The sequence below is a fragment of the Ranitomeya imitator genome, chromosome 1 (assembly GCF_032444005.1).
Source record: "Ranitomeya imitator isolate aRanImi1 chromosome 1, aRanImi1.pri, whole genome shotgun sequence".
In the NCBI taxonomy this organism is placed as follows: Eukaryota; Metazoa; Chordata; class Amphibia; order Anura; family Dendrobatidae; genus Ranitomeya; species Ranitomeya imitator.
The window spans coordinates 307,913,264-307,926,733 of NC_091282.1; the positions used below are offsets into that span (position 1 = coordinate 307,913,264).

The window sequence follows — 13,470 nt, forward strand, 5'->3', positions numbered from 1 at the left end:
ACTGCTGGTTGAGTCTGTAGAAAAAATACGATCCCTTGTTAGTCTCCCGCTCTGAAGATTTGATTGGCCAGCTGTACTGTCTTTGGGGAAAGGTTACTTGTGTGAATTGAAGTAGTTAAGGTCTCCACCAGGAGACCATTGCTCAAGCAACCCATGTGGCGGCTAAGGAAGGGTAGAGCGCTGAACCCGAAACTAACCAGATTTGCTATCTGACAGTCCGTTGTATTTTTAAATGATGACCCATCGGGCAGGGATACTGGTAGGTATATCACAAGAGATTCTACCCGGTAAGGCTACTTTCACACTTCCGTCTTTTCAGATCCGTTGCAATGCGTCGTTTTGGGAAAAAAAAAAAAAAAAAAATGGATCCTGCAAATGTGCCCGCAGGATCCGTTTTTTTCCCATAGACTTGTATTAGCGTCGGATCGCGACGGATGGCCACACGCCGCATCCGTCATGTGACGGATCAGTCGTGTTTTGGCGGAACGTTGTCTGGAAAAAACGTTCAATGTAACATTTTTTTGTCTGCGTCGCAAAAACGTACAGCGACGGATCCTGCGGCGTCTGTCGTTGGCTAGAATGGAAGCCTATGGGCGCAGGATCCGTTGCTGTCCGTCAAATGACGGAATTCAGCAACAGATTCCGTTTTTTTTTTTGTTTTTTTTACACTGAGCATGCCTTTAATTTAATCCTTAATTAGCTGCTGCATCGACGGATCCGTCAAAAAACAGGATCCAGTGCATCGTTTTTTTACAATCTGCACAGGATTCGTCTTTTCAACACTGTGACTGATTCTACAAGACGGAAGTGTGAAAGTAGTGTCTGCCAAGTGGCAGAATGCAGGGCTGCATCCAGCAGGTCAGAAACAAGCCATCTCTTGCCATCGTCGCTCTTTTGACGGTGCAGAGTAGAAAATTAGGAGCCCTCGATCCACCATCCTCTTAACAGGGAAATGGAGAGGAATCGTCCGCCTTCTTCCATCATCCGCTAAATAGTGGTGATGCAAAGGGGGGTGCTCGGACGCCAAAGAGGGGTGCCTCTGTACATCCCCAGAGTTCAGGTCCCCGGGTGGACAGGGCAGGTTGTCTGCCATTACGTCTGGATTCAGTAGAGGATACATGGAGGCGACACTCCATGTGCTCGTCTGTTGATGGTGTGGGGAGATCGGTGCCCTTTAAAGGACCCGTCGCCCTTAAAAATCTGACCAGGCATGGCATCCCACATAGAGGCTTCTGTACCAAGATTGGTTGATGGTATAAATAGGCGAGTCCATCCTTTTCTGAAGCTCTGGCAAGTCCAGGTCCTAGGCAATATCCAATCCATATTCAGAGCCTTGTCATCAAATCATTGGTGAGGGATCAGGAAATGAAAACTTCCGTTTTCTAGATGCCTGTACGTTTCTAGAATACTTGCAGCCCCTGCTAGCCGACGGCTCCCAGGTAGGATAGGGACCATATACACTGTGTTCGAAATTATGCAAATTGGATTTAAGTGTCATAAAGATTTAATTGTTTTTCAAATAAACTTGTGAATGGTATTGTCTCAGGGCTCAATAGATAACTGAAATCAATCTTAAACACATGTGATAATTAGTTTTCCAGGTGAAAACTTATTAGACTGTCATTTGCACCGACCATTTAGGAAAATCAGAGAAAAATGTCATCTGCATAATAATTTGGAACATAGTGTATATCGGTCCTGCGAGCACTCCGAGCCACAGAGGGTACACGGAGGGATTCAGTCTCTTGGTCAGAGAACCATGGATTGCGGTCAGTGATGAAGTCCACTGAGGTGAACTAGGTACTCTGGGATCAGCGGCGGAGGGCTCCTGAGCTCATTTAGGTGACCGGCTTCGGATTGATCATGTGCCCTTAAGACCAGGGACTACTGGTCGTGCACCTTTGGTACTGATGTAGAGTCGTTGTGCCCCTTTAATGCAAAAACGCCCCTGTGTGAGCCGGCCGGGTGGACCAAGATGGCCACCGGGAGTTGCAGAGTTGATAAAATCTCACAGAGAGCGAGGAGTGCCAATTCAGGGGGACGGAGCCACAGACACGATGTGGGCGGAGCCTCGTGATTTCCATGAATAGGCCCAAGCCGGGGCCTAAATTTCTGTAGCCGGCAGGCGACACCAGCGGTAGAAGTGAGAGGTATTGTTGCCAGGCAAGAAGCGCCAGAAAAGCTGGCGGAGCCATCTTAGGCTACTTTCACACTTCCGTCGGTACGGGGCTGTCGCAAACTGTCGGCCCGACGGATATTGTGCTAAATTTAGCACAACATGCGCAGCGGATGCAGTTTTACAATGCATCCACTGCCCATTGTGATGAGCGGGGAGGAGGGGGCGGAGTTTCTGCCGCGCATGTGCGGTCGAAAATGGTGGACACGTCGCAGAAAGTTACATTGAATTTTTATGCCGACAGTCCGCCAAAACATGACGCATCCGTCACACGACGGATGCAACGTGTGGCCATACGTTGCAATGCAAGTCTATGGAGAAAACACATCCTGCGGGTAACTTTGCAGGATGCGTTTTTTCTCCAAAACGATGCATTGCAACGTAGCCCAAACGACGGAAGTGTGAAAGTATCCTTAGCACTTCCGGGATGCGGCCTACACATCGGCCGAAGCCGGGGGCTAAATTTTTGCAGCCGGCCAGAGTATTACCTCAGGGAGGTGGGGCACAGGGAAGTGGCTGAGGCTGCCTGTCAGCATGTGGAAATCCCGCTGCAGATGGATCCACTCACCATCAGTGCACGTCCCGGCATGGTGCCGCCGCGGATGTGGGTTTCAGCGCTGTTCTGCTGCAGGTCAGGTATTGCAGTGTGGACGGTGCAGGGATAGAGGAGTAAACCTCAATCCACTTTGTTAGGGAGGTGGAGAGGAACTGTCCGCCTACTTGTGCCATCCGCTTTCACAGTGGGGGCTGCTCGGACGCCAAAGCGAGGAGCCTCTGTACATCCACGGAGTTCAAGCCCCTGGGTGGTCAGGGCCAGTTATCGGGCATTAGGTCTGATGAGGAAGAGGATACGTGGAGGCGACACTCCATGTGCTCGTCCGTTCAGGGTGCGGGGAGATCGGTGCCCTTGAAGGGACACGTCGCCCCCTAAGAATCAGCCCAGGCTTGGCAGCCCACGTCGTAGGAGAGGATACGGAGAGGCGACACTGCGTTCTCGCCTGTTGATTGTTTGGGGAGATCGGAACCTTGAAAGGATCCGTCGCCCCATTCGTCCGTGGAAAAAATAAAATAAAAAATGTAAGAGGTTGAAAATAAAGTAAAGCGCTTTGGGTCTGAATAGCAGACCCGTCCGTGTGCCTCCTACGGACACTAAGCAAGAACTGGTTCAGGCTAGAGCCAGCAGAGGGTGTATACTGCAGGGGAGGAGCTAATCTTTTCTATGTTTACTTAGTGTCAGCATCCTAGTGGCAGCAGCATACACCCACGGTCTGTGTCACCCAATGAGGCGAAGGAGAAATAAACTTTATTCCCCCTTGCAGGTCATGTTGCAGTCAGGGGGGCGGCAACCGTTCAGTCAACGCGCTGAGTATACAGAGTTGTGGCTTAACCCCACCCCCAATGGAGAATAAATGTCAGTCAGGGCCGGGGACGCGGTTACAGCTGCCATTCTGTATCCTCAAAGCAGTGTATGAACCGGAGCCACGCCCCTGACAAACCCAAAAGCTGCCGAGGGAATAAAGTTTATTTTCTCCACAGCATTTGGCTAAGAGGGAAGAGGGGGCACCAGGCAGGATAGTAACATTATAAACCAGTAGATGAACCACATATCTGCAAGTTAATAGCGTTCTTTTTCTGGTCACAGGTTCCCTTTACATCCACCGTAGTAACCAAAATGGAATAATTCTGGGAATTTTAGCACCTCCAGAACGAGCTAACTGGTGCCTGGAAAGTGTCCTAATAGAAATGAAGGGGATACTATGTGGAGTCTCCTTTTTAAGTTATGCACACTATGGCCACATATGGGAACATTTTTAAAAACCTGCATAATCAGCATTAAATATGATCTGCTGTGTTACAGAAAAACAAGGATTAAATATTGAAAGTGGTCTTAAAAAAAATAAAATAAATAATATGAAAATGTTTCAATATCATGTCAAGTTTGTGTCAATTCCTGTGGACCAGATGAAGCAGACTTGGACACCCACATCCAGGTTTCTGGCTGTTACAGTCTGGCCCGCAGCAGCCGAAGAAACACTGACTGCCCACTCCCTACCTGAAGTCCCAATTTCCTGAAGACGCAGAGAGCTTTCAGTACAATAGTGGAGGAGGGAGTAGCTGGCCCCTTCTTCCACCATTCAGCGTGTGTGACAGACTTCACCAAGAGCATAAGCCATACAAATATCCTAACCGTTTAGGAGTATCTTTTGTGTACATACATAACATACCACACAAAACTACAAACATGACGGTGGGTTTTATATGTTTATATACTTTTTTTAAAAGGAAAATCCTAAATATAGATAAATACACTGTACAGCAAAAAAAAAAAAAGTATGAAGGAGAAAGAACAAAAAAAAAAAAAAAAAAAAAAAAAAATTCAGTTCTATCCTATACTTTCTAGTCTTGGGGCACTTAATCATGGATACACATGCATGGGTCTGGACATGTCATGTAAGGAAATCAGCAGGTTTTGGCTTTTTCATCCAAGGTTAGCATGAGGCTGAGACACTGATTTCTGCAATATGTCACTTATTCGGCTGTGTACAGTTTCAGTACAATGAGTGTTTTATCAGCAGGAGATTATCACTGCTTGACTAGGTGCCCATGTGCACCCTGGCCACCACCGATTAGCAGCTTACTGCCAATATACACAGAGATGCTAGTCAAGGGCATGAGTGTGGTTAGCTTTCAGAGCTCTGCTACATCGTAAAACTCTGTATCACAACTGCTGCCTAAGTTATACAAGTGACACATTGCTCAAATTAGTGTATTTTTCTACATTATGCTGCTCTCAGATGAGGTAGCAAAAAACCTGGTGACATTACGTTTAAGTGTATCCTACGTGAAATTTTAAGCTATGTGCACACACTGCGGATTCGCAGCGGATCTGCAGCAGTTTTCCATGAGTTTACAGTACCATGTAAACCTATGGAAAACAAAATCCGCAGTGCACATGCTGTGGAAAAAAAAAAACCATGTGAAAACGCAGCGGTTTATATTCCGCAGCGTGTCAATTCTTTGTGCGGATCCCGCAGCATTTTACACCTGCTCCATAATAGGAATCTGCATAAAAACCGCAGTAAATCCGCACTGCGGTTTACCTAAATCAGTGTGGAAAAATCCACACACCATTCCGCAGCGTGTGCACATACCCTTATTCTTGTGAAATAAGAGTACAGACAAATCTAAAATAGAACCCAACATCTTTGAATTTCTAGTCTGCAGAGCTACCTAAAGACAGCAGCGATCTACATGGCCATTATTCCAGTAAGAGCCCTACATGCCAGGCTTCAATTGTCTACCATTTGGATACACAATTTCTCAATCGCTCTCACTTCATAGTGGGCAAAGTTTCCATTTTCCTCAATGGTCTGTGGATCTGGATTGTGGACCATTGTAATGCTCAATACAATAGTGACAGATATAACGGAGTTTGAAAAAATTTAATATTTAAAAAAATGTCGGAAAAGGGTGTAAATAGAAGAAAAGTCTATTGATGCAGCTCATATTGGCTTGTACAGCAATGTGGTGACGTATTTCTTCTTGTAACGGTGAGTAGCACTTAAGACCATCACGCCATCCTGGAAGAAGAGAACGAAGATGTGAAGTTGTATTGTCAATGTGTTTTAAACACACTGGTATTAATGTGCTTACCTTGATGGAAAGGGCATACAGGTGATTTAACATAACATGGTTTGGTTCTGGAAGCAAGGCTGGGTCACACTGAAAAACAGACAAAGTCAGCACTGCGAGCTGCTAAAATTAAGAACTTATTTGGGGTATGCGATTGAGCCACGAGTTTAAAGGGAACCTGTCACCCCCAAATCAAGGGTGTGGTAAGCCCACCAGCATCAGGGGCTTATCTACAGCATTCTGGAATGCCCCGATGTATCCTGAAAGAAAAGAAAGAGGTTATATTATACTCCCGATCTGGTCCGATGGGTGTCGCGGTCCGGCGCCTCCCATCTTCATCAGATGACGTCCTCTTCTGGTCTTCACGCTTCGGCGTACTGATTTGCCCTGTTGAGGGCAGAGCAAAGTACTGCAGTGCGCAGGTGCTGGGCCTCTCTGACCTTTCCCGGCGCCTGCATACTGCAGTACTTTGCTCTGCCCTCAACAGGGCAGACAAAGTATGCCTGCACCGGAGCGTGAAGACCAGAAGAGGACGTCATCCTATGAAGCTAGGAGGCCCCGGACCAGACCACGACGCCCATCGGACCGGACCGCGACGACCATCGGATCGGACCGCCCGCATGAGTATAATATAACCTCTTTTTCTCATCTTTCAGGTTACATCGGGGGCTTATCTACAGCATTACAGAATGCTGTAAATAAGCCCCTGATGCCGGTGGGCTTACCTCACCCTCGATTTTGGGGGTGACAGGTTCCCTTTAAAACCACTGATCCTACCCCACTTGCTTCCCAGAAATACAAGATTATTCACTTACTTTATGAAATGTGCTGGCAAACCAGGCTTTCCTCATTCTTCCAATAATTTAAAAGTACAGCCCAGTGTCGGACTGGGGTGCCAAAGGCCCACAAGTAACCAACTCCAGGGCCCACTTAACTACATGCAAATATGATATTTTCCTCAATCACAAATTTATACAACAATGAACTGGGGGGATTTAAGTGAATTAAGATGCTGCCTTTGTCTGTACATTGTGATGCAAGTATATTGTGCCAAGTACTGCTCATATAAGAGTGATGGTCCACTCTTGCACCGGGGTCCACCGGAGGATTCTCCTATGGGCCAGTCCAAGCCTGAGCCCATGCATTTCTGGTTGTACCCTGAACACCCACTAGGTTAGCCCTTGTAGCCAGTTTTATGGCAACTGTCCCACAAATGTAGTGATGCTGAAAACAGCATGTGATGAGTGAGTAAACCATACGATGTTTAGTGGTTAAAGAAGGGGAGAAAAAAAAAAAAAGGGTCAGAAAATTGTCACAAGCAAAACTGGGTTGAATTTATCAAAAACAGTGCAGTTGCCCTAGGCACTTTAAATCAGTTTTCCAAAGGATCATTGGAGGAAAAATTGAAATTTGATTGACTCCTAAAGGCAACTGCTTTATTTTCCTTTGCTTACGGAATGTTGGAGATTTACCAAAATGGGTGCAATGTCCAATTTCCCTATGGAACAGAAGCAAAAATCTGCTTGCCATCACCTGACTGCTCTTAGGTTGGAGTACAAAAAAAATAACACAGCAGACAGCCAATTACTTTGCTCATGATTTTTTGTTTGTTTACAAACCATGCTATTAAATACCTCATAAAAAGTCAAAATTTACCTAAAAAGCTGAATACTTACAGAAATGCCAGTGTCTTTGTTAAGGATAACTTGAAGTAGATGAGGTGGAAGGATAGGAGGGGATTTGTTACGTTCTTCTAACTTACAGCTGTATGGATCTTGCAGGTATGGACCAGGCGGGGAGCTAGACAATTCTGGGTAAGCAGAAGCAAGTTACTCGAAAAAGGCAAATTCTCTTCTGGGGCATTACAATTTATATATTAAAAAAAGGAATTTGTTAATCACAAGTTACAGAACAGTGCTCAGTTCAATTTTGCTAAAATCAAAACAGCACTTTAGAACACTGGACTTCATACAGTCATCATTTACAGGTCCACGTGTACAATTTTATATTAAAAGTGGAATGTGAAAGATTATGACAGAAGAGACCTACCTGACACATCGGAGCCTTTTTGAGAATCTACCATTAAGGCATCAAATACTTCAAAATCGGTTTTCTTCACAGTAATAACATTGTTTATAGTGCCGAGCTGGCTGGTTGTTACCGGCTACAGAAAGGTAAAAACAAAAGGAAACATCACGGAGGATTTACTACATCTGTCTTAGGATTAGATGCACGTTTTAAGACCATTAAAGTGGCTCATATGAATGATAAATTTGGCATGTTAAAAAACCAAAATAAAACACAGTCTAGTTTAATTTTACACAACATAGTTGGCTCAATCTACTCCAGAAAGGTTCATCAAATAGCCATAGCATTCCATGGCAGCCAAGTCAAAAGTCACGACCCCTTTTCAAGCAAATAGGAGGGGAAAAAAAAAGTGTCTAAAATACACAGCAAATATGGAGAGCTCTCCATGGGATATACATTTAGCATAAATAAGGTACCTGCCATGCAGGACAGTTTTTGCTTTCAAAGAGGTGGTCCACTAATTTTACATTGATGGCCTATCTTTAGGATAGTCAATATCTGATCAGCCAGGGTCTAACACTCGGCACCCCCACGGTTCAGCATCGGTGTTGGCAGCGGCCGGATGTACTCACTTGCCGAGCTGCTCTGTCTACTTGTAATGGCCATGGTTGGGTACTGCACATCCACCTACTATTGATTTGAATAAGAAGCGGATGTGCAGTACATACAGAGCAGCTCGCTAAGTGAGTAAATCTGGCCGGCGGATGCCGATGACCGCTGATTGGTGGGGGTGTCGGACCCTGGCTGATCAATCATTGATGACCCATCCTAACTCCATCAATATAGAAGTAGTGGACAACCTCTTTGGCCACAAATTGAAGTATAATCTAACTTGTTTTTCTTATCTTTCAGGTTACATTGGGGGCTTATCTACAGCATTACAGAATGCAATACAGAGTACTGTAGATAAGTCCCTGATGGCGGTGGCTGCAGCTTATACGAAAAAGTAGGTGACAGATTCCCTTTAAGCATACGAGATGAAAAGGTTTCTTTAAAAGCAGCATCCATATTCAATCTGTCTATTTACTCAGCAGTTATTAATCTTTTACAGGACTGTTTACAGTTTCCCATAATGCGGCTATTAAAATCGGATGCCATACTGATGGTCCATAACCATTTGATTTTTTACCCCTTGCACTATACAGATTTCATAGTCAAATCGCAGAGCGCTGAATACAGCCAAGAAAAAAAGACCCAGATCTGCACCGCCTCGAGTATCATTGGTCTGCGTGCAATGTGATTTTTTATCAGATTGCTCACACAAATGTATAACTATCGGATGAGTGCTATCACTCACTGATTAAACTTAATGAATTTGGCCAAAAGAAAAGGTCTTTACTCAGTTACCTCAGCAGGGTCATGTGTCCACTGGCCGTCAACAAAAAACTTGTACTGGTGGTCACCTTCTGGCAGGTCCAATATTGCTACAAAGTTGTTATGGCTGGAACATAATGAAAGGGGAATTAGGTGCAATGACACATTGTATAGCAGCTAGTCCTAAGTACAAGGATAGAAAGAAGAGATTGTATAACTATTATCTATTGGTTAGTGCTCAGCCAAGCACTAATGGAGCAGTGTACGACGAGCATTTCTGAAACCTATTTGAATAGGGAAGGCAAAGGTTTATTTTACCACACGTTCTTTAATCTCTACTCAAGTGAAAAACAATTTTTTAAACTCTTAGGGTACGTTCACATTTGCGTCGTTGTGTGTTGAGTCGGCGACGCAACGCACAACGCATGCAAAAAACGCATGGTTTTGTGATGCATGCGTTCATTTTTGGCTTGCTTTTGGACGCAAAAAAAAAAAAATGCAACTTGCTGCGTCCTCTGCACCTGACGCTTGCGCCAAAAATGACGCATGCGTCACAAAACGTAAGTCAACACATGTCCATGCGCCCCCATGTTAAATATAGGGGCGCATGACGCATGCGTCACCGTGGCTGCGCCCGACGCAACGCTAATGTGAACGTAGCCTTATACATACAAGAAAAAAAGAGCAGGTACTTGCCATCTTGGGGTCCTGCACAGACTCTCCTGCATGTTGGCTACAGGCGTGAAGTAGTCTACATCTGACAAGCCTCCGAGCACAGCGACTGGCTGTAGTGGTGAAGTGTGCTATAGTCCCATCACTACTGCAGCCACAAGGTAGAGCAATGGCAGAGAGCTGGCGCTGGACTATTAAGGCCAGGATAGAAAGACCACTTTGTGTTGCCATCATGCAACCCCTAGGTATGGAATATACAGTGGGTACGGAAAGTATTTAGACCCCTTTACATTTTACAATTTGTTTCATTGCAGCCATTTGGTAAATTTAAAAAAAAAAAGGCATTTTTATTTTCTCATTCATGTACACTTTGCACCCCATCTTGACTAATAAATTTGCAAAAATGTCTACATTTCCTTTTTTTGTTTTTTCTTTTCAAAGAAAAACTATTAGTGACACCCATACTCTTAGATCAGCCAGGCTGCCCAGTGCTAACCAAAAGCATCCTGTGTGAACAGAGGCCACAATTTACAGAGGAATCTGGGCCCACCTGCACTCTGAAGTGTAAAGTGCAAAAAACACATAGCAATATGTGTGAGGTATTAGTTGATATTCTGGCCAAAAATATGGAAGCGCGAAAATGTGGGCACCCTTGGCGTGGGTTGCGCGCTTCCATGTTTTGGCCAAAATATCAACTAATACCTCACATATACCTCACTATGTGTTTTTTTGCACTTTACCCTTCAGGGTGCAGTTGGGCCCAGATTCCTCTGTAAACTGTGGCCTCTGTTCACACCGGATGCTTTTGGTTAGCACTGGGCAGCCCACCTGATCTAAGAATATGGGCATCACTAATAGGCTGTAAGCCAGATGCTCTGTATCACCTGTATGTGAATAACACCGAATACAGCTTAGTATCTTTTGTGCACTAATATACCAAGCAGCCGCCCCTCCTCCACAGATTGATGGCTGAGAGCGGCTGTTTCATCGGTATTGCTGCACCTGTGTTGCCTCCATCTTTAATCAGGTCCACTGCACCCTGATACTGCAATTGTTTGGAGGCCTGGGCAGGTGAGCGTTGTTGCCTTTTTTTCTGGTGTTTTTGTTTTTTTTTTTTTTTTTAATTTTGGAGAATTTTTAAGTCCTCTTTTTGTGTCGGTGAGCTACTTATTGACTGACACATTGGATTGCAAATAAATATCACCTCAATTTGACTGTAGAGCCCAGGTCTTCATATAAGACACACATACAGAAGTATCCCATTGTAGTATGGTAATGATCAGAACAAAGTCATTTCAAGAAGGTTTTTAGGAGAAAAAAAAAAAAAACCAAAAACCCACACAACCACCATCCTTCCCTCAAACAAGTAAACCATTGTGCGGCAATACAGACAGAAGAATATTATAAAAATAAATAAAGATGTAGGCTTTTGAACTTAGGGTGACAGCATTATTTTTTCTCTCAAAAAAGGCCCAACGTAGTCAATGTATGCTCTGGACATTTTTTTTTTTTTTTAGTAATTTAATCCTATATTTTCCACCATAAATTATTGGACTTAAATGTAAACTTTCTTTATTTGGTCTCTGCAGAGTCACCTATATATGCTGCATAGTTAGCGGGAGAATTCTTCCCAGTGGTAGATCCATCAGGCTAGCTTGCCGACAGCTCGGCTCTACACAAACTTCTCCTCTAATACAAAACACATGCAATTGTAGAAAAAATTAATAAAATAAAATGCAAGGAGTCTAGGCCTATCCAAATGTTTGCAATGCCCAGAATAGAAAAAAAAAGGTAGCACTCACCCGCCGACTGAAGTTTTCCTTTATTCAAATCATTGGCATAGCGTGTTCAGCTGGTGAACTTCTGGAAATGACAGCTGTTTCGCGCATTGTGCGCAAAACGGCCGTCGTTTCCACAAGTCCTCCACTATCCTCCTGCTGAACCCACTATTCCAATGATTGAATAAAGGGATCTTTTAAATCGGAGGGCGAGTGCTACCTTTTCTTCCATTTTGGACATTGTAATCACAAATGCGTTTTTCTGGTATGCACCTGTACTCCGACGGTTGATGGTGTTTTGCCGACAGGCTGAATAGGTTGGACATAGCAACTTCAGCCACGGATTTAGTGCTGGGAACGTTTTTATTTAAATGTGCCCACAGACAGAACAATTCTCATTTTTTTAATATATTTTCACACCGGCTATTCTCCAATAGAACAACGTTACTAATAGTGAACGACGTACCTCCTTATGAGTGGAATCTTCCCCCAGTTATTAAATGACCCAGATAGGTAAATTTCCTTCCCACCGCCAGTCCAGCGAAACACAGTTGGCCGAGCCTGTGTCGGAGCTTTATCATTTACTTCTAAGTCATGCTGCCATGCTAGAAATTCATCCTTCTCCAGCGGTGCCTGTGACAAGAACATCAGTTTTAACAAAATATCTGACAGATGGGTATTACTTGCAGGTAGAACTTTGTTCATTGCTTTCCTTTAAACATAAACAGCTCCATAATAAAGTCATAGCCTAAAAGCCATCATCAAATACATATGATCTGCAGGCAGATTTATGACCACTGATATTCACATGGAAGCACATCTGAAATTGTGATGTTGGTGGGAATAATCATGAAGGGCAGTAAGTGATGATTCTGGAGAGCCAAGATCGGAGATTACAGGGGAATGTTATGTTACACAAAAGGGTTTTTCTAAGTTATAACCGTACAGCTATGAAAAAATAAAGTTAATTTTGATCCTTTCCTATACTACATTTTATAAGAGGAAAATACTGTAGGCATCCAAAGTAACATTATGTGGCGGACAACTGTACAGCAGGGCATAGGCCAGCACACTCACATGAAATGACTGCACTATGGACACAATAGCCTCACAATTGAGAACAGTGACCGTAAATGACATGTAATATACTTGCCTTAATTACTTTGCACGGTTAAATTTAAGCTATGTGCACAAGTCAGGAATTCTTGCAGAAATTTCCTGAACAAAACCGGACATTTTCTGCAAGAAATCTGCATACGTTTTTTTTTTTTAACGTTTTTTGCGCGTTTGTGCTTTTTTTTGTGGAGGTTCCCAATGCAATAATATAGTGGGAAATCCTCAAAAAAAAAAAAAAAAAAAAAACGCAAAATTAATCAACATGCTGCGTTTTTTACCGCGATGAGTTTTTTTTTTGCAGAAAAAAAAGGTAACGTGAGCAAAAGAGAAGGACCATGGCTACATCTACGCCTAAAAAGAAGGGGAAGAAATGTGCCATGTGTAACGGAAAACTACCTGACGCATATGGGAAGCAATTATGCCCAGAGTGCATCGCGAAGGTGGTCAAAGATGAACGCTCCTCATTTATGACTGACATCAGGACGGAGGTTCAAAGTACCGTTTCAGAATTTGTTGCTCCGTATTCCGCCCGGGTGGGCCCTAGACCAAAAAGACCACAGTGGGAGATGGAGTCCATTTCTGAAGGGGGAGGAGGTTTCAATCACTGACGCAGAACAGGATGAAAGGGAGGGATTTGTATTAGGCCTCCCAGAATAAAGGACAAAATAAATAAATATGTATGTCTTTACTTGG

At 43.9% G+C, this 13,470-nt stretch overlaps 1 protein-coding gene across 1 annotated transcript in view; it reads right to left on the reverse strand.

Annotated features, from left to right (window-relative positions):
• Positions 1–5,600: 5,600 nt before the first annotated feature.
• The window catches only part of PRKAB1 (protein kinase AMP-activated non-catalytic subunit beta 1), a 29,666-nt gene continuing 21,796 nt past the window's right edge, over positions 5,601–13,470 (reverse strand). The window contains exons 2-7 of the mRNA XM_069758441.1: positions 12,128–12,294; positions 9,245–9,338; positions 7,859–7,973; positions 7,486–7,619; positions 5,831–5,899; positions 5,601–5,757 (exon numbers count right to left, since the gene is read on the reverse strand). Of these exons, the coding sequence (XP_069614542.1) occupies positions 5,680–5,757; positions 5,831–5,899; positions 7,486–7,619; positions 7,859–7,973; positions 9,245–9,338; positions 12,128–12,294 (657 nt within the window). The 3' untranslated portion in view covers positions 5,601–5,679. The remainder of the gene's footprint in view (positions 5,758–5,830; positions 5,900–7,485; positions 7,620–7,858; positions 7,974–9,244; positions 9,339–12,127; positions 12,295–13,470) is intronic.